This window comes from Megascapheus bottae, chromosome 11 (genome assembly GCF_031878675.1).
Source record: "Megascapheus bottae isolate mThoBot1 chromosome 11, mThoBot2.hap1, whole genome shotgun sequence".
Classification (NCBI taxonomy): Eukaryota; Metazoa; Chordata; class Mammalia; order Rodentia; family Geomyidae; genus Megascapheus; species Megascapheus bottae.
In genome coordinates, this window is record NC_143519.1 from 4,363,199 (window position 1) to 4,389,102 (window position 25,904).

Consider the following 25,904-nt stretch of genomic DNA (forward strand, 5'->3'; position numbering starts at 1 on the left):
GTCAATGTGTTTCATTAATTAAATAAAAAATTAAAAAAAAAAAAGGTTTGGTCACTTGCTAAGATTTGTCCTGGATCTTTTGTGGCTGGTTCAAAGGAGTTCCTGCTTTGACTTCTGCATCCCTAATCCAAGTAAAATGGAAACAGTGTGGAGGCACCGGATCTTCGAGATTCTTTATCGTCAGGCAAACGACAATGTTGCCTCTTGGGGTGCACTTCATAGGGATACATCTTTCCTGGGTCAGATTGTTGGCTCTGGGCAAGGACTTGGCATCCTGGATCTAGGAACACATCCTGCTCTGCCACATCCTAGCTGAGTGACACCCCCCCCCCCCCCCACCCCAGATCAGGCTCACTCCTCTGGATCTCCCAGAAAAAAAATAAAAGAAAAGCCGGGAGTGGAGGTGTGGCTGCGCAGGTCCACCATCCTAGCCCCTCCAGAAGGCCAAGGATCACGGTTCAAAGCCAACCCAGGCAGGAAAAGTCCCATCCTCGGCCCACCCGCCAACCCCTGGAGGAGGAGGAGCTGGGGCCCACGCCCCGGGTTCAGGCCCCAGGCCCCGCCACAAACAGGGAGCACAGCCCAGAGCTGTCCCCGGGCTCCCGCCGGCCTCCCGCCAGGCTCCGCAGGCCTCCGGGGTTGGGGGGGTCTGCAACGCTCGACCCCCGGGCTGGGAGTCCCGGGGGGGGGGCCCGCCACGCCCCCAGCCCGGGTCACCCCGAAATGCAGCTGATTTCCAAGTCCGTGCACCAACCCCCCCGCAGGCTTCCCGGCCCGAGTGGCGGGAAAAGCCGAGCTCCGTGCGGCGGTCCCCCGGGAAGGCGGAGGGAGCCGAGCGCGCTCGGTAGGAGGCGGAGGGAGCCGAGCGCGCTCGGAAGGCGGCGGAGGGAGCCGAGCGCGCTCGGCGGCCGCCCGCCCCGCCTTCGGCAGCAGCGTCGGGAGGGCGGGGCCGCGCGCGGAGGGGCGTGGCCACGCCCGCCGGGGGGCGTGGCCACGCCTCGGCACGCTCCGCGCGGGGCCTTGTGGGAAGGGCGGCCGGTGCTGCCGCGGCTGCCATCTTAGACACTCCTCGCGTCGCGGCCTTCCCGTCGAGGGCGGTTTCCCGGCGGCGGCGGCTCCCCCGCGTCCCCGAGGAGCGGCAGACGGTCAGCGGGCGGCCGGGCGGCAGCCTTCGTGCCTCCTCCGACGTCGAGCGCGCGGCGGCGGCGGCGGGCGGAGGCGGCCTCGCGGGCCAGGCCGGCGGTTGGCGAGGCGCGGCTCGCGTCGGGGGAGATGGGTCGGTCCCGGAGCCGGAGTTCATCCCGTTCCAAGCATGCCAAGAGCAGCAAACACAACAAGAAGCGCAGCCGCTCCCGTTCGCGGTCTCGGGACAAGGAGCGCGTGCGGAAGCGCTCCAAGTCCCGGGAGAGCAAGCGCACCCGGCGGCGGGAGTCGCGCTCGCGCTCGCGCTCGGCCACCACGGCCGCGTCCCGGCGCGAGCGCGAGCGGGAGCGGGAGCGGGAGCGCGCCTCGTCCCCGCCCGACCGCATCGACATCTTCGGGCGCACGGTGAGCAAGCGCAGCAGCCTGGACGAGAAGCAGAAGCGCGAGGAGGAGGAGAAGAAGGCCGAGTTCGAGCGGCAGCGGAAGATGTGAGCGGGGCGGCGGGAGCAGGGAGGGAGCGGTTTTGGCGCGAGAACGGAAGCGTGTACGGGGTGGAGTCGCGAGCCCGGCCCGGGAGGTGCGCGCGGCGCGGGGGTGCGGGGCCGGCTGCGGGCCCGGGTGGGACGGACGCGCCGCCCCCTCCCCCCCGGTGGGGCCCCCTCCCCCCCGGAGGTGCCCCCTCCCCCGTGCGCTTGCCGACGTCACACCTCGGGATGGGCACCCCCTAAAGTGTGTGCATTGGACTCATCACGGGAAGAAAGAAATCTCGTTTTATTTTTTTTAATCTTATTTAAAAAAATATTTTCTTATCCTCCTCCCCCCTTCCCCCCCGCACGAAGCCTGTGGAATCCTCTTTCCTTCCCCTTTGCCATTTGTCGTTCTGGTGATTTAGGAGATAATGAAGTATGAACGATAGAAGGACGAATACTTGGCTTTGGTCTTGCTTGTATGCAGATTTTTTGAGGGGGTGGCTGTGGATACTGAGAGTTGCGCTGAACTGTTTTTTTTTTTTTGCCCAGGGCTAGTAAGTGCTCCACCACGTGCTTCCCCCCCCCCCCACGCCACTTCCTGCTTTTCGTTGATGAAGAAAGAGGCTCTGGGACTGGTATGCCTGGGCTAGCTTGAAACTGAAGTCCTCAGATCTCAGCATTCCTTAGTAGCTAGCTAGGGAAGCTTGTCCTGAGCCCCCAGATAGATGCCCCCCCACACTTCATGCAATTGAGTGTTCCCGCGTAGGGAAAAGTCAGTTCCAGGAAGGGTACTCACTTGTTCTGTTGGGAGCTCATCACATGGTTTGAGTCACCTTACAGGGGGCCTTTGCATCTCATTGTAGGTGTGCACAATGCAGGTGAATGAACTTGGGTTTTCTACATAGGATTTTGTGTGTGTGTGTGTGTGTGTGTGTGTGTGTGTCTGTCTGTTTGTCTGTCTGTCTGACTGTCTGACTGTCTGACTGGGGGCTTGAACTCAGCCTGGGTGCTATTCCTGAGCTCTTCCGCTCAAGGCTACCACCCTACCTTTGAGCCAAGCCCCACTTCTTGTTTTGTAGAGTTTAATTGGAGATAAAAGAGTCTCAGGTCCTTTTGTGCCCGGGCTGGCTTTGAACCTTGATCCTCAGATTTCAGCTGCCTAAGTAAAGTTGTTTTAACCATGATACTTTGGATTTTCAACTTCCAAAAATCCATATATCGAAAAGTAGTTATAGATAGACTAACTCCATATTTTAAGTCATGTCAGTGCAGTTCACTTCATTGACGTTTAGAAAGTGCCATGAAGCCTGAGCAGGAATGGATAGGTGGTCTTCCTGAAAGGAATTAATGGATGTGGAACTAGTTTAGGGGTTTTGTGCAGTGTAGATTTTCTAGCACACCTTGATTACAGAGGTGCTGGCTGCAGCTGTTTTACTGTCAATTTATCTATGAAACACTCAAGTTTTTCAGTTTTGCCATAGTGAGAATTGTCAGTAGTGGCAATGTCAGCATTAGTGATATGACTATGAAAACAAAGGTAAACCAATTGTTTCATAAACCTTTATGTATAGATTTCAGCATTTGCACCTTGAACAAGACTCCTGTACCTGTAAAACAGTAGTTCTCGAAAAACTCTCAGTAGAACATATACATAGAGCTTCAAGACACCACTGAGGTAACCTGTGCCATGGGAAACCCAAACAGTGCTGTGAAGAATATGACTTGCCTTACACTGGAGAGTAAAAGATGTGTAGGAAAAGCAAAAGGAATAATTTAAAAAGCTGCCAGTAAGTTACAAGTGAACAGCAGAGATCTAGAGAGCAACCACAGATATGCCATTTTACATGAAGAGAAACAAACTGCATTATGTTGAGAAGCAGAAAGGCAAGGCAAAACTATGGTTTGTGGGGTCTGAGGCCTTAGAAACACTAAAAACACTGGGCATTGAAATGGTTGAGGGGAGTTGTAACTTGACAAGTCTGTTTCTTTATTGAGCTAGTATTTATTGAGCATTTAATAAGTGCTAGGTCCAATTAATAGGAAGATGATTGGCCCCTTTTCAGACCTAGCTCTGTCTAAAACACAGGTAATATTCAAAAATTCAGTGCTAGTGTTAAGGCTGTATAAAGAAAGCATCCTGGGTGGGTAAGTATTTGGTTGCTTTAAGGAATGAAGATATAAGATAAGACTACTTAGTCTAGGTATAAAAATATGTGTGGACCAAAAGAGTGTACCCATTCCCAAATAAAGATCTAGAAAGGAAATGGTGGTAAGTTGAATGATGGAGATAAATGGACCACAGCATGGAGTTCTGGATGAAAGGTAGAGAGTAACTTGAGGTGCAGGTGGAGGCTGGGAGTTGGAAGAGGATCTTGTATTCTACCTGAAGGAATTTTGATTCTCATAGTAGAAACAGGAATGGCAGCCCCACCCTTCTTGTATTTAAATAGGCTTATACTGGGTGGGGACTGAATTAAAAGTAAGCTGAGTCTGGGGCAGTACTTGAAAAAGAGGAACAGAATTAAGAGCCATTTAGAACACATAAAGTTGGATGTGGAATGTAAGGAAAGTGTTCATGGCTCTTGTGTTTATAGCAATATGATTATTACACTTTATGCACCAAATATTTAACTTGTGCAAAAATTCAAGACCCTTTGTCAGTAGGAGGAGGTCGGGAGGAGGAAGAACAAAAGGAGTTCTTGGCACTTTCGCTGTGGGTGCTATTTTAGGATATACTGATGTTAAGGCTAGTGGGTGCTAAGGCCCAGAAGCAGGCTTCACTTGAGTCAGTAGTTGGTGGAATAACCCATTCCATGTAGTAGATGGAAGAATATGAAGAGAGGAAAGTAGTTGGTTCAAAGACTCCTGGGTTGATTGTGAAATAGGCTCTATCTACCCTTGGGGAGGGTGGCCCCTTATTTTTGATCTTCCTTTCTGCTAAGTAGTTGAGATTACAAGCAGATATAACTGTCTCTGACTGCATTTTAAGGAAAGGAAAAGAGTTTTATGAACAAATACAGTATGTGGAACTGTTTTTGAGCTGGGTACTTTGAAACAAAGCGCATGGACCTAACAAAGTGGAGGGAACCTTTGCCAGTTCTTAACTACTTACGTTCTTTACTACTTATATTGTGTCTATCTTTGCCTCAGTTTTTGCACACGATAGGGTAATAAAGTGTTTGAGGTCATTAGCTTTGGTGTCAATCAAGGTTCTTAACCACAGCTCAACAATATATAGACTTGAGCCCATTAATTTTAAAACTTTTAGATTTAACTTCATTAAAAATGAAAGGATTAATTCCCACCTCACCAGAACAATGGCTAATTCAGATGAAGCTGTGTCAAACTCTTGACATAGTATTTAGTACTTGCTAATACTAAAATTTAATGACTGATAATGATCAAGCAGTTCCTGGAAGTATAGTCGAATTGAGTTTGCACAAAAGTTTTAGGTTTATTATGACTTTTCAACCCAGAAAAATGGAGACCATTGTCTTATGTCATTCCCAGTTAAAAACTTGAGGTTCTTATTTAGCCCTTGTACCAGTATCCTGGGCCCCTTGCAAGGTGGGGTATCCTGGGAGTAGAGGACATGCAGCTGACTGCCATGCTGCTTTGGCTGTGCCTGTGATAGGCTGAATTTACCTTGCTGGCGTTCTCCTTTCTGATCAAATCTTTAGAAATGGTAGCCATTGTCCTTGACAAAACCTTGAATGGGTATCAGGTCTCTTGATTTTTCCAGAGTCACTGATTAATTGAGAACTTTTCTCCTGGTGACAAATATAGGATCTTATCCTATTTCTGACATTGTATGGAACATTTAACTTGGTTTTATTTTACATTATTCTCAGGAATATTGCATTATACATTATACTTGAGAATATAGGTATACTTTTCTATCTAATGCTGATCATTGTATGATTAAGTTTTCTATTTTAGGCTTCTTTACATGTATTGACTTAATATATATTGTATCAGCTGATACAATTATGTGTAGTGTATGTTTTAAATAAACATGAAAAGTTGACATGCGCAGAAGTGAATTATTACTCCTCAAATACCCATCCATATTCCAAAATTGTGAGTCCTTTATCTTCATAGAAATTGGTTGAATTTCCATAGATGCTTTTGATAGTTTATATTTAGTTTTGAAGATACATCTTTCTTTGAACTGCTGAGGTAAAAGAAAGGCTACTGAAATCCAAATCCTGTATGATTGGAGGTTGAAAAGGGAAAGGGGATTAGTTAAGTCTTTCATACCACTTAAAAAACAAAGCAAAACAAAACTTGTTTGTTCTAAACATCTAGGACCTTGAGGAAACAAAAAATCAACATTCTCTCGTTACTGCCTGCTTGGAAGAAAGATGTAGAAACCAAAATGGATTTCATTGTTGATCCATTGCTATTAGTATGCTATCGCAGCACAGGAGGAAAAAGAGCAATGGGTGGGAATAGGTGAGGAGTTGAGCCACCCAGAGATTGACTCTTTGTGTGTGTGTGTCTGTGTCAGAAGAGTTGGCAAAAGATAAAAGTTACAGATTCTGTTTTAATTTGTTAGATTGTGAAAATGTTTAAGTATTAATAAGAGGGTGCTTTTGAAGTTCAGTACTTTGTAAGAGCCTCTTGAGTTCATAAATTCAGCACAAATTACTGTCAGCATGTTGTGCACTAGAAAAAATACATTGTGAACAATATATGCAATTTAGAATTTCCTGTAGCTGAATTAAAGAAAAACAATTAGACTTAGCTTATCCAAAATACTATCCATCAACACCTAATGAAGTGAAAATATTTGAGACACCTGTACTAGCCACGTGACTAGTGGGTATCACTGATAGAAAACCTGAAAGATTTCCAAGAAAATACCTTGATGAATATCAATAGTTTCAGCACAAAAATTTACTTTAAGCAAATAGATTTAACATCAAAATATTTAAATAAGTCAGTAGTCATATGCTTCATTGAACTTTTCAATAATAAAATGTATTGTCACTGTTCTACTTTCTCATCTCTAGAGAAGCCTTAATTAAAAATCAACAAAACAAAACAAAAACAAGCTGGGTGTGGTGACTTATACCTGTAATCCTAGCTACTTGGGAGGCTGAAATCTGAGGATCACGGTTCAAAGCCAGTGTGAGCACTGAAGTGTCAAGACTATTACCTACAAACTGGAAGTGGTAGCACTTGCTGAAGAGCTGAGGTGCATCACCCAGGTCCAGAGTTCAAGTCCCATGACCAACCAAAAAAATCAGAAAGACCCAGGAGATAGAAATTTCACATTATAAATTGTCTATTTTCAGTGACAGCTGCACAGTTCTATTACACCAGCCATCTGAATCTCTTCATGTCTGTATTCTGTCTTTACTAAGAAAGGGGACATGAATTCAGTATATTAGAATTGTCAAGATATAATAGATTGTTTGACATAATAGACTTTTCTGTAGCTAAACCCATAGAGTGGGTTGATTGACGAATAAGCAAATTTGATTTTAAAACTGTCTTCATTATAAACTTCATAACAAAAGGTTTTTGTTTCAGATTTAGTTTCTGAGTGAAAACTAGGTTCTTGGTATATAGCAGTTTTTCTATATTTACAATGTGGTAGAAAGATTTTATATATATATTTACATATATATACATACACACACATACATACACACATATATATTTTTTTTTTCCTTTTTGGTGGGTCATGGTGCTTGAACTCGGCCTGGGTGCTGTCCCTGAGCTCCTCAACTCAAAGCTACTGCCCTACCCCTGAACCTGGACCATGTTACTGAGCTCCTTAACTCAAGGCTATCACCCTACCCTGGAGCCAAGCCCCATTTCCCGTTTTCTAGAGGTGAATTGGAGATAAGCATCTCAGGTCCTTTTGTGCCTGGGCTGGCTTTGAACCTTGATCCTCAGATCTCAGCCTCCTGAGTAGCTAGGATTACGAGCCACCATGCCTGGCAGTATTTTATATTTCCTTGAATTTCTGTATTGGTAAGTAGTTTCTTTGAGATAATGTGAAAATGAATTCTAATTATTAATACATAAAATATGGCTCAGTAGTTTGATAACCTTAAAACTAGTTCTGTTTTCCTTAAGATATTTTAAAATATTTTAAGCTATTTCTACTTTGTTTATTAGCCGGCAGCAGGAAATAGAAGAAAAACTCATCGAGGAAGAAACCGCTAGAAGAGTGGAAGAATTGGTGGCGAAAAGGGTAGAGGAAGAATTGGAAAAACGGAAAGATGAGATTGAGCGAGAAGTCCTCCGAAGGGTGGAGGAAGCCAAGCGCATCATGGAAAAGCAGTTGCTCGAAGAGCTCGAGCGACAGAGACAAGCTGAACTAGCAGCACAGAGAGCCAGAGAGGTAACGCTCGGTCGTTGGGACAGTAGAGACAGTCCATGGCAAAACTTTCAGTGTTGGGTGTGCCTCTTGCTCAGTTCAGAAAGAGATGGAATACAGACTTATCTAATTCCTTTCTCATCTAAACTTACATTGCTGCAAAGAAAGTTAATTTTTTAGTCTATTCAGTAGTGCTGACTGATACATAAAAGTTACTTTTTATAAAACTTGAGGAAACTCTTTGATTTCAATGGAACTGGCCTACATATTTGAGAAGTGTTTGAAACTTTTGCCATGGCTGCAGGACTTACATTCTTTTTTGGGAGAGTTGGGGGAGACAGGGAGTGGTAAAGGGGAAAGGTTTACAAACAACTCCACCTGTGACTGTGTATTCTTTTCTGTTTGTCACTCTCACCTAGACTGTGGGAGGCTTTCTGCCTGCAGTCAGAGGAAAAGAGCAGGGCCAAACATGGAGTGACAATCCCTGCTTTTGATAAATAGGGTTTTCCTCACCCCTCTTTTTCCTCCTTTTATCTCTCACCCCTTCCTAAATCCTTGGACACAGTGGACTAATTCTAGCAATCTGTCTGATCTTAAGGCCCTCCATTTTCTTAATGTGTTTCAAAGAATCTTTTTTAGGAAAAAATGTCCAGATTCATCCACTTTTTTAGTGTCTACTAACAACTCCTTTTTTTCTCTAGAGAGTTATGAAGGAACAGGTTGTCCTTGTCTGGAGTCGAGCTAAACACATGATTTGTTTTATCAGCAGCTGGAGCAGAAGTTGAAAATGTCTTTCTGTGAGACAGTAATTTGCTACTGAAGCTTTATGGCTTGTTTGCACTGATTACTCCAGGATCCTATCACTTGGTGAAAGTTACTGAAACACTCAAGGCAAATTACTTGACCGCACTAAGTGCCCCTCCACAGAGTTTGCGTAGTGAATGTGATTACCATTGGTGTGGCAATAGGAAGTCCTGCAGTTCTGTTTCTCTTACCTAACATGTTTGACTTGAAGCAGCACATGGCTCATTGTCACTTCTCATCCTGACATTACTGGGGACAAGCCGACATTGTACTAAATCTCTGCTTTCTAGTAAACTTTGCTTGTAAAATGCATCTTCCCTTGTCCTGACTTTAACTAGGTAGACATGCCTATATTTATAGTTGATTTCACAGACACTGTAAAAGTTGAAAATATATATATATGTATATATATATGTATACACATAATTTTTTTATAACAGTGCTTTTAATGAGGATTTTTTTGGAGTAACTGTGCTATCTTGTAGCGAGTTATTAATCATAGTAAGATTTTTTTCTCTTCATTTACTTTTTGTTTCATATTAACATTTTTGTTTTTTTTACACGGACACAATCCTCTTGACAGTCTTTCCAATTATTAAAATCATTTGACTATGTATGCTGTGATCCGAACACTGCCCAAACAATCATATAGTTTTGCATTATAGAATTTCATTAAATTCTCCAAGAATAAAAGATGACAGAATTTTATTTCCTGACTGTGCATCCCCCGGATTCCTGAATTTCAGTTCAGACTGTAGAGGACAATATATAAGCTGCCTTTAGAAATTGTCAACATCTGAATGTTAAGTCCATTTGCCCCATGGAAGAAGCCCTTAGTTCCATGAAGTATGGATTACCATTTGTATTTTTCACTAACAGTAAATGTATTTTTCTTATTAATTGTTTGCCTTAGGAATGATGAATTACATTTTTTGTTCCTTCTTACCATAAACATCTGCATTCCTCAGCTCAGCCTTCCTTGTATGTTGTTTCTTTATAAATGGTTGAGCTGCTGATGCAGGTATGCCAAGCTAACAGTACAAATCATTTTAAAGAGGAAGCTGGCGCGTATGGCAGCCGAGGAGCACACTCTGCAGGACACTGGACAAGACAGTAAATATTCAACTTTTAATGCTGATTAAAGGAGTATAGGTAAAGAATACGTAGGTATACATAATTGGTGAGACAAATATTCACTTTATTTATATTTTATATATTATTTTTTAATTTGGTAAATACTATCCAGTTTTGTAGTTGTCCTTGTTGATTTGTGTGATATTAAAGTACTAGTAATAATGGCCAGGAAACTTATCATTAGGGAGGGTTTAGTCGGTTGCTGTTTGGACTGGGAGGGATGATGTAAAGTTAGTGCTAGAAACCAATTTTAGTGACTGCGCAGTTTATCATTTGTCAGATGGAAGGTGGCTATAAAGCTACCCTGTAAGTCAGATCAAAAGTTCAGAGGAAGATTAGTAAATATTTATCAATAAAGTAAACACTTTGTTTTTCTAACATCTTAACATGTCCTCCCCTTTAGGAGGAAGAACGGGCAAAGCGTGAGGAGCTAGAACGAATACTAGAAGAGAATAACCGAAAAATTGCAGAAGCACAAGCCAAACTGGTGAGTTTTTTGTTCTATTTTTATCCCATATTTTGTGGAATGGTTTTGTGCTTTATATTTGCGGGGGCGGGGAGTAGGGTTAGAGGAGAGAATAAGATCTACCTACCTACTAAGGGTTTTTGATTTGAAACAAGGGTGGAAAGAGTTGACTCATAAGATTTTCACCTCCGATATGCAGAGAATTCCAATATTTGCAATGGTTTTAAAACAGGTTTCCTAGGGACTGGGAGTTTGGCCTAGTGGTAGAGTGCTTGCCTAGCACGCACTAAGAAGTCCTGGGTTCGATTCCTCGGTACCACATACATAGGGGAAAAAAAGCCGGAAGTGGTGCTGAGGCTCAAGTGGTAGAGCTCTAGCCTTGAGAAAGTCCAAGGACAGTGCTCAAGCCCTGAGTTCAAGCCTAGGACTGGCAGAAACAAAAACAAAGCAAAACAAAAAATAAACAGGTTTCCTAGGGAAGTTAAATCACCAATTTTGTCCTAACCTCGCTCATATTTCATCTATACCTAAACATTTATCAGCAGCAACAGAAAGTTGGAATTAATCAAAACAGTATTACATTTTATTCTAGTTATCAGTCACCCAGCTTGAACATGTTCACCTTTAACTAGGAACACAGACTTAAAGTATATGATAAAGAGATGTAAAGGATGTAGAACACTTTTTAAGTTACCATAAAAAAGACAGCGTAAGAACAGCTTGTAGAGAAATGCTTCAAAATGGAAGAAAATAGTCATCATAAGGGAATCGATTTTTGTACAAAATGAAAGTATCTGAGATGGAAGGAAGTTTACCAAGGATATGTGTGGTGTAATTGTTTTTCGGTACTTAGAGCCACGGACTAAAAAGACACAGGACTCTTGGTTTGTGAGTAGAGTAGAATGTGCTGACAGAAAAGTATTCCTTGCTAAGTCACATTGTTATGCAAGGGAGAGCAAGATTTATTTTTTTATTTGGCTTATATTTTTACTTTATTTTTTAAATGTTAGTAAAAACAGTATACATACAGTTAGAACAATGCAGTGGATCAATCAACAGTGGATCCCATTAAAAATAATAGGAGAGTTGATTCTAGATCCTGCTCTGTTCTTAAAAGATACTGCATTTTTCATAAAAGATAACACTGGAGATATGATGGTGAACAGCATAGTACAGCGAATTCTTGGTAAACATCAGTACTTCAAATATCAGAATTCAAACTTCAGTACTTTTTTTTTTGGCGGGTTATAGGGGAACTTGAACTCTGGGCCTGGGCACTATACCTGAGCTCTTCAGCACAAGGCTACTGCTCTACAGTAGCTACTGAGCTACAGTGCCACTTCCAGGTTTTTGGTGGTTAATTGGAGATAAGGGTCTCATGGGACGTTAGTGCCCAGGCTGGCTTTTGAACTGTGATCCTCAGATCTCAGCCTCCAGAGTAGCTAGGATTACAGGTGTGAGCCACCTCGTCCAGCCTGACTCATACTTTTTTAAAAGGGGAAGTTGGGACACCTTTTTAAAAATGTGGTAGATAGCCGGGTGTGGAGCCCTAATCCACTGTTGGTGGGATTATAAACTTGTTCAACCACTCTGGAAAGTAGTATGGAGGTTCCATAAAACTAAACATAGAAGCCAGCTACTCAGGAGGCTGAGATCTGAGGATCAAAGCCAGCCATGAGACTGTTACCTTCAGTTAACTACCGGAAAACTGGAAGTGGTGCCTGTCAACCTTGGGGAGGGCCCTGATTACACCAAATGGACATGTCTGTGATTTCAGATGAGCGTCAAGCACCAGGTAAGTGGTGTAAGTGAAGGACTTGTTCGTGAATGGTGACAAGTAACCTATTTTCACAGCCTTATGATAGTATAGGTGAGGCATCCATTTAACAATTTTTAGACATTGGCGAGTATATTGGAATATAGTGGCACTAAAGGATCAGGAGATGGTATTAATTAATTATTCAGTTCTCAGAAAGTAGAGAATTGATAAACTTGGTGAGAGATACATAGATAAAGAGGAAGCCAGGAGGGAAGGTCTCATAGTAATAAGAGAAGAAGAAGAATCAGGAGCACTGGTACACATGTCTGTGAGGGAAACCTCAGTATGTAAAAAGCAGTGAAAAAGACCAAGACCACAGAAAAGGGGTGGGGGACTGTAAGGAAGATAACAGTTAGGGTATAGAAAATTGAAAGAGTACCTGACGAATGTAAATGTAACTTCTCTATTCATTACCCCTACAGTTATACTAAAAAAAAAAAAGAGGGGCCAGGAGTTTGGCCTAGTGTTGGAGTGCTTGCCTAGCATGCACAAAGACCCAGATTCGATTCTTCAGTACCATATACATAGAAAAAAGCCAGAAGTGGTGCTGTGTCTCAAATGGTAGAGCTCTGGCCTTGAGAAAGCCCAAGGTCAGTGCTCAGGCCCTGAATTCAAGGCCCAGGACTGGCATTAAAAAAAAACATTGAGGGCTGCGAGTGTGGCCTAGTGTGGTAGAGTGTTTGGCTAGGATGCAGGAAGGCCTGGGTTCGATTTCCCTGGTACCACATACACAGAAAAAGCTGAAAGTGGTGCTGTGATTCAAGTGGAAGAGTATTAACCTTAAGAAAGTTCAAGGACAGTGCCCAAGCCCTGAGTTCAAGCTCCAGGACTGGCAAAAAAAAAAGAAAAAAAATTCAAAGAGCTGCATCTGGTAGTACAGATTTTTTTTTGGTGTGGTTTTACTATATGAAAAAGGAAAGTGACAGTAATACAGAGGTGTCTCTAGTTCTGAATGATTCTAATTAATATCCCAAATCCAACCCAAATAGTTTTCCTGTAAAGCACTTGTCAGAATTGAGTTAACGTGGCCCAGAGTGTGGCCCAGTGTAGAATGTTTGCCTATCATGCACGAAGCCCAGGATACGAATCCTTGGTACGAGAAGTGGTGCTGTGGGTCAAGTGGTAGAGTACTTGCCATGAGAAAGCTCAAAGACAGTGCCCAAGCCTGAGTTTAAGCCTTAAGACTGGCGTGTGTGTGTGTGTGTGTGTGCATACAAACATACATATATAATAAAATTAATGTTGAAGTTAGAAAATGATGTGAGGGTTACAAGATTAACTGATGGGAAATGAGATTTGAGATACGAATAGAGCAATCAGTTTTTTCTAAAGAAAATGCCTCTGCTTTTTCTCATCTATTCTCTATCCCATCTCTAGAAGGCATATTCATATATATTTATGTATTTTTCCTGGAAAGCATCCTCAGGAAAATCTGAACATAAAGATCATTTTTATTCTCCCCTGATTGCAAAAACATAATGCACTCTTATCTGATGGTTGTTACTTTACTGTTTACTACTATGTCATTTCACTTACATATACTTGATATTTTCAAGCCTTCCTTTCAGGACAAAGGCTTTCCCCTGGTTGCTTCCTTTTTTTTTTCTTTTTTCCTAACAGCTATGCAGTGTTTAGTTTTATATTTATTCATCCTTTTATAGTTCATGAACGTAGAAATGTGCACATATTCACAGTATTCATGCTTTTCACATTAGAAGTTGAGTTTTTGTTGAGAGAGCTCTGCACTATACTTGTCCTCTCCTCTCTCCATCTCTAGATAGGACATTCAAAGCAATCTTTAGTTGATTCCATTTGGGAGGCATGATTGATGGATGGATAAGTCACTGAGAACAGAATGGCTTGAATTACTCTCTTGGTAAAGTGAGGAAATCTGTAGAATGCAAGAAGGCATTCGGATGCTTGAGATTGAAGGAATTTAAAAGGAACTACTTTCATAAAAATGAAGTACAGAGCTGGGGCCCTGGTGGCTTGTGCATATAATCCTAGCTGCTCTGAAAGCTAAGATCTGAGGATTATGTTTGAAAGCCAGCCAGGGCAGGAAAGTCCCTGAAACTTAGATAACCATTAAACTAACTACTCAGGAAAAGGCAGGAAAATGGCACTGTGGTTCAGATGGTAGAGTACTAGCCTTGAGCAAAAAGATGCTCTGGGACAGTGCCTAGACCTGGGGTTCAAGCCCCCCAGGACCCAGGACCACTACCCAATACAGAAGTACAGGTATTTTCTCATTTACTTAATTCTTCTCCCTCTACTATTTACTGTCTGAAATGAAAACTAGGTGAGAAATCTGTTTGTATTATACAGATTATCAGTTGTTCCCTTTATGATCTAGTTTTAAGATACAATATTTAAAGGTAATGAAATCATAGAAATTTACAGATTTTTATTTTAACTTGCAGGCTGAAGAACAATTAAGAATTGTTGAAGAACAAAGAAAGATTCATGAGGAAAGGATGAAACTAGAGCAAGAACGGCAACGACAACAAAAAGAAGAACAAAAAATTATCCTGGGCAAGGGGAAGTCCAGGCCAAAACTGTCCTTCTCATTAAAAACCCAGGATTGAATCACAAACTCTGAACTTTTTACAAAGAAAAATGGAAAAACTTTGTATTGTAGCTTCATGTTGAAGTGTTTTTTTTTTTTTTTCTTTTTCTTTTTTTAATTTGGAAAATCTGAAAAGTTAGCTTGTTCTAATAGGGGCTATGCTCTGCAATCCCTTTTATTCCCCCCCTCCTCTTCCTCCTTCTCCCTGAACTTTGATTAAGAGTCAAATCCTTATCAGATCATTGCTGTATTGTAAACAGTGCTATATTTTTCACTTGTTTAGGTTCTACTTTGGTGGTCTGAAAAAGAGCAGATCACTTTGTTAACTATAAAATGGTCTGATAAGGTTTTTACTGGCCACTGACTTCAGAGTTATACTCTGTTTACTCCATCCATAATGCTGGGTGTGCTGACTTTTTGTTTTTTTATACATTTATAAGAAAAGGAAAGGTTGGTGATTGCATTGGAAATCCCAGGGTGTGAGTGGACCTGTGCAGTGTATTGTTACGCCAGTGTCCTTGTGATGCTGGCGCCCTTGACGTTCCTGATGCAGGTAAGGAAACCATTGGACAGCTCTGGTACCCAGAATTCATGTGGACAGTCAGTATTGCCTCTGTTCAGCTCGTGTTTACGTCACTGACAAAATCAAACCAGCATTCCCCATTGTGTAAATAAATGATTTTGCTGAATAAAGTAAAGTCTTAAATTCATATGCTTAAGTAATTTTTTTTTAAAGTTCTGTTAAGTCCTAAAAGTGGGTGGTTTCCTTTTTGATGGTTAATTAGAAGTCTTAGCATTATACTATATTCTCGTTTATACGTAGGGCATATATGTACTTTATACTTATGAATTCATACTTAATGGCTATTTTTTACAAGTAACAAGAAAAATTACATCAAGTGTTTCCTTTAAGATTCCTTAAGCTTGTGCCTCTGATTTAGGAATAAGGTATTAACCACAAATTATACTTATATAGACTGAAAAATTCACATACAGATTATAGAGTATTAGATTACTTTTCATTTTCAAAGGGTCCATCAGAATCTCACTTTTTTATGTTCTAAAAGGCTAAACCAGTCAAATTATCCTTGCATGTTTATTTGGAGGGGCCAAAACATTTAAAAATCATCACCTTTTATGCATGTGAAATTATACAGATGACTTTACCATTTTATACACTAAGATCTGCCTCATCCTTGTAAGTCTATTGGTATTAAAATGTTTAAGACAGTAATACAGTTATAAAAAACGCTACCTGTGGTACGTAAACATGTCATAGTAGAAAAAATATTCCCTGGTAGTTTTGAAATCACTCTGGAAACCTGAGTGAAATGACCAAATAGTAGATTATTTTGTGTGTGCATGCTAAGAAAACTGTTACTGCTTTTGTTTTGAGGTCTTCAGTATGGTAAAGAATAATAAAATCAGTTTCAATATCTTTAAAGATACCATTTTAAATAGGTATGACTTGTAGTGAGAACTTGTGTCATAAATAACATAACTGCTTACTCTAATCAGACTTGTTTCCCTGGAGAATTAAGATTGGATGTGCATCGTTTATATATTGGGTAGCTGTAAGAATTCATTATTTTTACAATTTACTGTAACTTGGATGCAGATTTATTGTTCCTAAGTTGTATATTCGTATTTATTTAAAAATTGTTTTTACTATGCCAGTGTATCTAAAGAACGTAGCCTGGACTTGAAATTGGCTTATGTAAGCTTTTTAATTTAAAAAAGAATTAACTGTCACGTGTCAAGTCATGATGTGTTGTTTAATGACACTGCAGTATCTGCTTGCTGTGGGAAGACTGTAGAGACCTTCACTACTGTTTTCTGCTAGGCCACAGGAATGGATGGAATTGTTAGTAGACTCCCAGTCTTCTGTGCTGCAGCAATGTAGTAGATTGTTTTTTCATTTGTTTCCCCTGCCTTTGTATACATTTTATAAGTTACAACTTTTCTCCCTAACAGTAGTAAACATGAACATATTCCCTAATTTATAAATACACTTTCATTTGAAGTTCATTTTCTTAGGGTATTCTTGATGCCACATAGAATTAGCCAATGACTGTTTATTTTTATGACCCATTTAAGACATGTAGTTAATTGCGATTTCTATTGTGGAATTTGCAAAATTGTTGATTGCATAAACTAAACCTTTCAATTAGCCTGGTGTCAGGACTCTTCAATGTTCCAAATAGGGGAAGGGACTTACAAGTTGAACTAGTCCATTTTTCCTTAAGAGTAGCAAATCAGACGGGGTCTCTACTTATGCTGGTGTGCAGCACTCTGGGCACTTATATTCTTTCCTTCATGGTTGCAAAGCAACACTGCCTTCATGGTTTTTCATGCATTTCCCCAAAGTACAGTAAGCACAGACTCCTGACTAGTTTTGTTTATATGTATTTCTGTATTTTATATGGAGGAAGGACTCTGCTTGTCCCTTAAGTATTCTCCAAGCTTCTTATTAGCTTTTAGCTTCTGGCTTTCAGTCCAGGATACATGGTTTTATGTAATTATCTGTTTTACATTACTGGCCATGAGAAATGCTGAGGATAGGCTAATCTTAATGCTACCATGAGTATTGCTTTGAGTCCTTTTGTTATTTTGTAGTTGTTTTTGTATAGTTCTACTTGGAATTCAGTTGTCCATGACCAATAATGTAGTTTGTTCACATTTGATAATACAGTATATCTTCTGTTTTGTAACTGATTTGCATTGTCTGATGATTAGATTGTATTACACAATCCATATTATTTATCTCTAGTTATGTGAGTAGAATGGACCTAGGAAATACTGAGAAGGGAGAATTTCAGAGAAATACAAACTTTAGGGTCCCTGTATTACTTATGCCCACAGAATATTTCCTTGAAACCTTGATAAGTAAGCATGGTCATTTTAACACAGATAAGAGAATGTCCTGCAAACCACTGATAGGTCCTTTTAGCTCTCATTAATTTAACTTAAGAAATATACTTCATTGGACCTTAAACTTTAATAGTCATTTTCCCAAACCAGTGGTTGATCAGAAGATATGGCAAGTCCTCCCTCTCCCCCAATCTGAAATAACTAAAGTGATACTGCTTAAGTGTGCATGTGGTGTCAAGATATTTGTACGATTGGTACGAATGTTGATTGCCAAACACTTAAATTTAAGTGCATTTATTCATTGATATATATTTAGGTGGTTCTAAGGTGTTTACTATGGATTAAGGACAACTAAAGTATGTAACTACTGGTTCTAAGTTGGGGAGGGAGGGGTATAAAGCCTTCGCGGGCACAGCAGGGATTCATTACCATTTAGGGTAATGATTTCCCTTGTCAGTGATTTGCCTTGTATATTTACAACAATCAGATTGCCAATCAAATCAGTCCATAAAGCAGGAATTCTGAAGAGAGAAGTTGCAGTATAATGATAGAAATACAAACTGCATAGCTTGCTGTTAATACTGCTGTCAGCATTAGGCTTGGCTTTGCAAGTAAGAAAAGGACTTTTTTTTTTTTTTTTTGGCCAGATATCTAAGCTATTTGGAGTCATTCCTGTATTCTTTCAGGTATGCTGTTCTTTATTAGTAATGCTATTAATGGTAGTGGGCTGTACCTAGAGACTGAGGAGGCACCAGTGGAATACAGGATGTTCAGGTTCCAAAAGGAGTATTCTGAAAGATGCTACCTAGAGGGAAAGATGACCTGACATAGAGGCAGACTAGTGAAATACTTTTCCTGTCAGATAGGAAGGTTCTGAAGTAAAATGCTTCAATATATAGAATTATGAGCTGTAGAAACGTGGATGGGGAGGAAGTCTCGACAGGATTTTATTTGATACTTGTGAAAGATCTCCCCTTTCCTGGTAAGTTGTGTAAGATACTTTCTGAAGAGCTCTAAAACTAACTGAAATTGTTTCCTGAAGCTTACAGACAAATACCTAGTTTAGCCAGCAGCATAATATCAAATACATTTTGGCTGTTACTTTTCTGTAAGCTGTTTTTACTGAAATTATGTTGTATGTTTTGAAGTAGGTCCCAGAGTTGATGGAGTATGTGTACTCAGGAATGTTTAAGAAACCTCTAAGGATCAAAACAAACTTGGGAATTCAAAGAATAGGAACATGATTGTTAAAGTGTATTTTGTTTGGCAGAAATTCCCCTTTTTAAAGAAATGAATTGTTCAGCTTTATTTGTTGTCTTGCAGTTTCATCTGAATTTTATATTAGCTTTAATTATATCATCTAAAGAGTTGATATCTTTTGACTTAAATTTGACCTTCCATCTACAATATAGTGAAATAACTTCCTCAGGACTGCTGAAATAAAACCTTTGCGGAATGAAGTTAACTGCATCCTGGTAAAGTTTACAGATTCTTAAACATGACCAAGAATTCAGTTGTAAAGTATAAATACAAAGCTATATGTCTGTTGTGATTTGTTCCTGGTTTGTGGTGATTTAGAACTTAGTCCCTGCTCTTGGGACATTTTTGCTTGCCAGAATAAAGAGATTCTTGCAAGTGGTTCAAGATTATGTCTTAATTCCCCAAATTGCGGAATGAACAAGTTGACTTTTCTCATCTTGTTTATGATTGCAGATGCTTTCCACTTAGCATCTGCAGCAAACCTAACTACTGAAAATGATGTATTCCCACATACCTCAAAAAAAAAAAAAAAACCACACAGGAATTTGTGTAGGGTTCTTTAAATGAATTATTTTTCTTTTTTTAAAGGGAGGCAGTGTTTAAACGTATATCCACATTTTCCCCAAGGTAAAACATCTTGGATGTCAGAATATCTGATTTACTGAAATCATGGTATTTTTGGAAGCTGGGCTATTTTCAGACAATGCAAATTTCCTGCCTTTCCTCCAGCTTGTTTGGAGCGGATGTAAGGGCAGAGGGGTCACCGCATTTAAATCCCACAGTATGTTCACCAAATGTGAAACATGAAGATACTCAGTTCTTTATATTTAGGTTCCAATGAACTCTACGCATTACCTCTCAACATATTTTTGGACATTTAAAATCTAGTCCATTTTTGTGTGTGTGTGTGTGTGTAGTTCTCATAGCACTTGTGGGAGTCGGGGGAGGGGGGCGTCTGCCACTCAATCCAGATCCCAGCGTGGAACATAATTCATATCCTCATATTGAAAGCGATTTGTGATTATTTTTCTCTGCTAGGAGGAAAGAATATGAGTGGGTTTGGTACTTCTCGCCTCCACATTCTTTACTTGCCAGTCCTGGGGCTTGAACTCGGGGCCCGAGCACTGCGCTCGACCCCCTGAGCCACAGTGCCACTTGCAGCTTTTTCTGGAGCCCAGGGCTTCCGTGCATGCTTGGCGAGCACCCGGGTGCTTTTGATCTCAGGACTTCACAGTAACCCGTGCTGAGGTTTCCACCGGAGGCGGGCCCGGGGCAGTGGAGCATGCGCGGGGTGGGAGCGCCTGCTGGAACCCGGCCGACCCGGCCCCGGAGACGGCCCGCCGCCGCCGCCGCCGCCCGAGGACGCCAGGACGTTTCCGGGGACGCCGGCACGGCCGGCCGCTAGTGGGCGCTGCCGGCTCGCGGAAGCCACGGGCGGGGAGGCCATCGCCGCCTCCCGGAGCCTGTGCGCCTGCCGCCCCGCCGGGGTCTCCCCCGCCGGGGTCTCCGCGGCCTCCCGAGCGAGCCGACCGAGCTCGGACGCCACGGGCGTCGCCTCCAACTCGCACCTCGGCCACCGAGGGGAGGGGTGGCGCGGTGGACCGGAGAGGCGGGGGGTCCCGCGCCCCGGTCAGTGCCCGCCAGTCCTTCCCGCTGGCCCGGGTCAGCCAGAGCCGACCCTCTGGTCCCCACCGAGAACGAGCTTCTCCTCGGACCGCGCAAGCCGGGGGCGGGATGCAGGCGTCTTAGGGGAGGTAGGGGTGGGGCGCGGGGTGTGTGGGGTTGAGAGAGGGGTGCGGGTGGGTCTGGGAGGGTTGTGGGGTACGGGGTGGACAGGGGTGGAGTGCGCAGGGATGGGGTACCGGGAGGGGCGGGTAGGGGTGGGATGGGAGGGTGTAGAGGTAAGTGGGGTGCGGGTGTTGCCCCCCGGAAATATTCCCTTCCCACTAAAACCCGAGGGGCTCCTGGGGCCTGGACTGCGCCCTCCTGGTTATCTGGAAGTTGGGACGCTCGTCCGGCGTCGAAGGCGCGGCGACCCGTCGGGCCGCCCGCAGGCGTGGCCCCCGGTGTCCCGTCGCGGCCCCCTGTGTGCTCCAAGACCGCCCCAGCTCAGGGTCTGCCCCTTGCCCGGCGCACGGGGTCCCCGCCCGATCGTTCCTCGCCCGCAGCCCGCGGCGGCACGGCGCTCGGGGCGGGGGGGCGGGGCTCACCTGTCACCGGGGCCCCGCCTGGCGACACCCGGTGTGGGGGCCGGGCGGAGAACGGACGGGTCGGCCGTCCAATCGGCGCTCGGCTCACTCGCGGCGGGCCAATGGGCTGCGCGCCGTGGGGCGGGGCCCCGCGTTTATAGCGCTCTGACAGCGCGCCGGCCGCGCTGACTCTCCTCGGCGGGGACGGCGGTGCCGGCCGGAGCGGGGAGCTGCGCGCCGCGGGTCCCGAGCCCTCCCCGCACACAAAGGCCCGCGCGCGTCCGGCGCCCGCGGGGCCCGGTCCCCTCCTACTTGCTCCGCGGACCCCAGGAGGCTCCTGCGCGCCCCAAGGCGCCCCTTTCCGCTCCTCGCTCCGGGACATGGAACCGCGCCGACGCGGCGCCCGCGCGTTGAGGCCGCCGCCGGCTACCCTGGATCTATAGTCAGACGCGGCCCCGCTCCGGGCGCTGCGCCCGCCGCCCCGCGCCGAGGCGTCTCCGCTTGCGGGCCTTTGTCCCGGCCCCCGAGCCCTCCCCGCCTCCCTGCGCCCGCCCGCCCGCCCGCCCGCCGGCCCGTAGCGGCTGGCCCGGCACCCTGGAGCCGCACGGGAGCCGTCCGTCCGAACTGCGTCCGGCGCGGCGCCCCGGAGCCCCGAGTCCGCCGCGCCCGCACGCCCGACCCCACCCGGCGCCCTGAGGGCCTTGGAGGGCCACGCACCTGGCAGAGCCACCGCCGGAGCTGCTCGGCGCGTCCGGAGCCGCCCGCCCCGCGCCCTCCGCCTGCTCCTCCCGTCCAGCCCCGGAGGACTCGGGAGCCCCCCGACCCGCCGCGTCCGGTTCTTCGGCGCCCATCCGGAGAGCGCGCAGCCGGGAGCGGCTCGGCCATGGCTGCGAGGAGGGACTCGGTGTGGAAGTACTGCTGGGGAGTTTTGATGGTTTTGTGCAGAACTGCCATTTCCAGGTCGATAGTTTTAGAGCCAATCTATTGGAATTCCTCGAACTCCAAGTAAGTGGCTTCCGGGATCGCCGGGTCCCGCCGCGGGGTGCGCCGCGCCGCCGTCGGGGGGGGCAGGAGGGGTCGGCGGCGGGGTCGGGAGCCGGTCGCTGGGACGCGGGGCTCCGGTCCCCCCCGCGCTTCCCTCCCGCCGCGTTTCAGTGGACCGAGGCTGGCCTGGTTTTGCCGGCGCCGGCGCCCGCGGCCAACTGTGGGGGGGCTCTCCCGGCGATGCCTCCCGCAAACGCTCCAGGCCCCCCCCCCCGCCCCCTCGTCTCGGTCGTCCCGGAGGAGTCTGGCGGCGATCCCTCGACCCTCGCTCGATCCCCGAGGACGAGCGACCGGGGCCCGACACGGAGCTGAGCGACGCGCGGCCCCCGGCCGTCTGCGGAGGTCGGCCGGGGATGCTGCGATCGCGGGGAGCGCACGGCGCGCGCGGTCGGGCCCGGGGACCGCGGGGCCGGCGCAGCGTAGCGCAGCCCCGGGGGCTGGAAGCCCCGGGCGCGCCCGGCGCCCCGCGGCCCTCCGGCTCCGCTGGGGAACTCGGGCGGCCAGCCGTCGCCTCCGCACCCGAGGTAGGCCGTAGGTTCCCCCCCACTCCCCGCCCCGAGGGCCTCTGCCCGTGGGCGCTTTCTTTCGGGAAAGAGCCACCCCTCAGCTCGCGCCGTCCCGGCGACCGCGTTCAGGTTCAGAACGCCTTCTGCAGAAGCGCGGGGGCCCAGCCCGCGGGGCTCGGGAAGCCTGCATCCTCGGGGGGGGGGGGTTCTGGTCGGAGGGGATCGGCCGAGAGGAGAGGGCCAGGCCTCAGGAGGTGAGTTCAGAACGTGCAGTCCATCCCTTCCCCAGGCACGGGTGCGCTCGGGGCCGCCGGTGTCCTCACTCCCGGAGCCCACTTTTATAACCACGGTCACAAGCGCGCCTTCCGCCGCCGCCGTCTTGGAATTGGAGAAACTTGGGGTTGGGGGGACACGGGCTGCTTCTGGAGTAAAACGTCTGCGGTCCGAAGCCGGAGGCGCGGCCGGATTCGAGGCTGGCCAGCGGCGCGCGGTGTGGAAGGCACCGGGGAGAGGGGGGTCGACTTAGAAATCACGTCTTAATGAAAGACGGAAACGTGGTGAGCTACGCGTTTCACCCACAAGCGAAGCAGACACGGCCCGTGGAAAGGCCCCCCGCCCCCGTCCCAGGATTAAGTCTGCTGGAGCAGGAATTGGTTATTTGTGTGTGTGTGTGTGAGATCCTTCACGGGCACTTCCAGACATGGATCGTATTGTCAACTTACCCAACGCCGCCTCCCTCCCCATCTCCGATCTCCGCACCCCTATTTTCATAGGCAGCGTGGCACCCGCTGTGCTGACTGAGGCCTCATTACCGGGGTTACCGACCAGCGAGGCACCCGGTGGGGCGGCCCGGCGCCTGGCGGGGACCCGTGCGCCCTCGCCTGAGCTGCGGCGCCGCGCGTCCCGGCCTGGCCAGGCCCGGTTGGCGAGGCGGCGTCGGCTGCGCCAGCGCGCGGTGCCTACAGAGGTCACCCTTCCCTACGCGCCGCGCGCGCCAGGGCGGCCGCGCCCCTCCCCCGGCCGCCCGCCCGCCCGCTCGCCCACGGCTCCCTTCCACCCCGCGCCTTCCGCGCAGGCGGCTCGATCTGTGTTTCCTTGCGGGATCCGATGCTTCGGTGTAAAACAAGTTGGAAGCGATTCCCAGGAATCTCTCCCCGTGTTGCGCTCACTGGATGGATGTCTCTTTGCGTCCTTCTTATCTTTGTGGGCCTTGGAGAGGCTGGTAGAAACAGCTCCTTGGATTGAAGAAACCAAACCCAAACCAAAAAGGAGAGCAATATTTCCATCTAAGGCTCAGGCAGTAATATTTTCGTTTTGTAATGTGTTAGGGGAGAGAGGCCTAGGAGATGAGTGATATTTATCCATGGACAGAGCCCACTGCTTTTCAGAGCTGTACTGGGGGAAGGCTGTTCTCTGTTCCCAACAGTCAAATGCCTTCTGAATCCTCACGGTGATTTGTCAGGCCAAGGGGACACAAGCTCAGGAGATGGTCTGTTTTACAGGAGTGCAGCTGAGCTCAGGATTTCTGCCTAAAGGACTGGCACAGAAGAGCCTTTTAAACCCCCCCCCCCCCCCCGAGTTTGAGTATGGATTTGCCAGGCTGGAGGATGTGTGTGTGTGTGGGGGGGGGATTGTTGTACTTGGGAAAGTTGCACACTTATTTACAGGCAAAAGTTGCAGTCGATGTGGCAGAATGTGATCAAATACATTGACATTTCACGTCACTTTGTGTGAACTGTGGGGGGAACAATTCCTTTGTTATAAAGCCACCACCAGTAATTAGATTTGTGTCATTTGAGGGTCAGCTCTTTTAGCAGGTGGGTCACACAGGAGCAAGCAGCAGCTATGTGCATGCAGGGCCCAGAAAAATCCTTTGTAAATGTGGCGTCTCTGTTACTACGTTAATCACATTGTCCGTATGTCCATCTCTGGGAGTTTATTTAATAATCAAGTCCCGTGTACTGAAAGATTAGTGGCTGCCCTGTTAGATTATTTGTATGGGATCCATAGATAGGTTCCGGTACCAAATAGATGATTTCAGAGGACAGTAGCAAAGCCTAGTTTCCGTTTTTAATTAACACTTTAATACAACTTTTTATCCCTGAAGTATGCTGCGTTTGCCAAAATAAAATAGTTGATTTAAAGAAAACAATCATTACACTTGACTGTGAGAACATCTGTACCTCTATAGTATGCTAGAGTAGATTTTGCTGACTTTGTTGATTTTTTTTTTTTCCACCAGGGCCTGGGTTTCTATTCTGTGCATCACATACTAGTTACTTAACAAAGTATTTTGCTTTTTTCCCTACATAATACTGAATTCCTAATATTGATTGACTTGATACAAAAGAATGATGGGGTAATATTCAGATAACCTCTAGTACTTAGGCCTCTCTCCAGCCAGGCTCAGGACAAAGGCCGGCCTGTCAGATTGATAAAATAAACTACAATGGGTAGGACTGTTTAAACAGCCCATTCAATAACATATATATGCCAGCCTGCCTTCCATTGTGTCTGAAATTCTTATTTTTGTAGGTAAACAAATGCACATTCAGCACTGATTGAATAGCTCTTGAACTATGCTCACAGTTTGCATTTGGGTTAATCTTGTCGGTTTTAATATAGAGAGAAAGAAAGCACAAAGCACCAGGGGTGGAATTGTTCCTGCTTTTGCATCCACATTCCCCACATTTTGTCAGGCTGATAAACTGTAGGGAATGGACTGTCGCAGTTCTCCCAGACAACTGAGCCTGGCAGAGGGAGCACAGAGAGGAGCTGAAGTGATAGCTCACCTCACGCCTGGCCCGGTAGCTTTTTGAGATGAGAATTTATTTGGGAATCATGTGTCTCGGGACTGCACTTCTTAACCTCAACAATTACAGCGTGGAGCTTCAGAAACAAGAGCTGGAGGTTAAGATGATTTGTTAAGCACTCCCTTCTAATCTATCACAAAGCGTAGCTGTTGACATTTGTCCTACTGATGAGAAAAAATGCAAATGACTCTTGAGGATCCTAACCGATTCTCCTTCCAAGCCAGCTACAGTAGGAAAAGCAGGTGAACCTGCCCAGACACCACCATGGTGGGATAGCTTCCGGTAAAGCCAGCTGAAGAACAACTGTTTATTTATATCAATTGCTCTAAAACCTCTTCTCCGCACACGAAGTGGGGTGAATCCTCTGATGGATGGAGCTGCATGATAAGTTGCCTTCAAACCAACATGGCTGCTTGGAACAACTAAATCCTGGCTCTCCCGTCTTCTTTGAGGTAGTCAGGTTGGTGGCTGGAGCTTCCTGTGAC

At 45.8% G+C, this 25,904-nt stretch overlaps 2 protein-coding genes across 2 annotated transcripts in view; both read left to right on the plus strand.

Moving 5' to 3' along the window:
* Positions 1 to 1,235: 1,235 nt before the first annotated feature.
* Arglu1 (arginine and glutamate rich 1) lies at positions 1,236 to 15,446 on the plus strand. The gene is made up of 4 exons (XM_090341896.1): positions 1,236 to 1,631; positions 7,746 to 7,971; positions 10,289 to 10,372; positions 14,591 to 15,446. The coding sequence occupies exons 1-4, from the start codon at positions 1,273 to 1,275 to the stop codon at positions 14,753 to 14,755; spliced, it is 834 nt and encodes a 277-aa protein (XP_090198022.1). The 5' UTR covers positions 1,236 to 1,272; the 3' UTR covers positions 14,756 to 15,446.
* Positions 15,447 to 21,273: 5,827 nt separating this feature from the next.
* Efnb2 (ephrin B2) overlaps positions 21,274 to 25,904 on the plus strand; it is a 45,682-nt gene continuing 41,051 nt past the window's right edge. Inside the window, exon 1 of the mRNA XM_090341897.1 lies at positions 21,274 to 22,061. Within this exon, the coding sequence (XP_090198023.1) occupies positions 21,940 to 22,061 (122 nt within the window). The 5' untranslated portion in view covers positions 21,274 to 21,939. The remainder of the gene's footprint in view (positions 22,062 to 25,904) is intronic.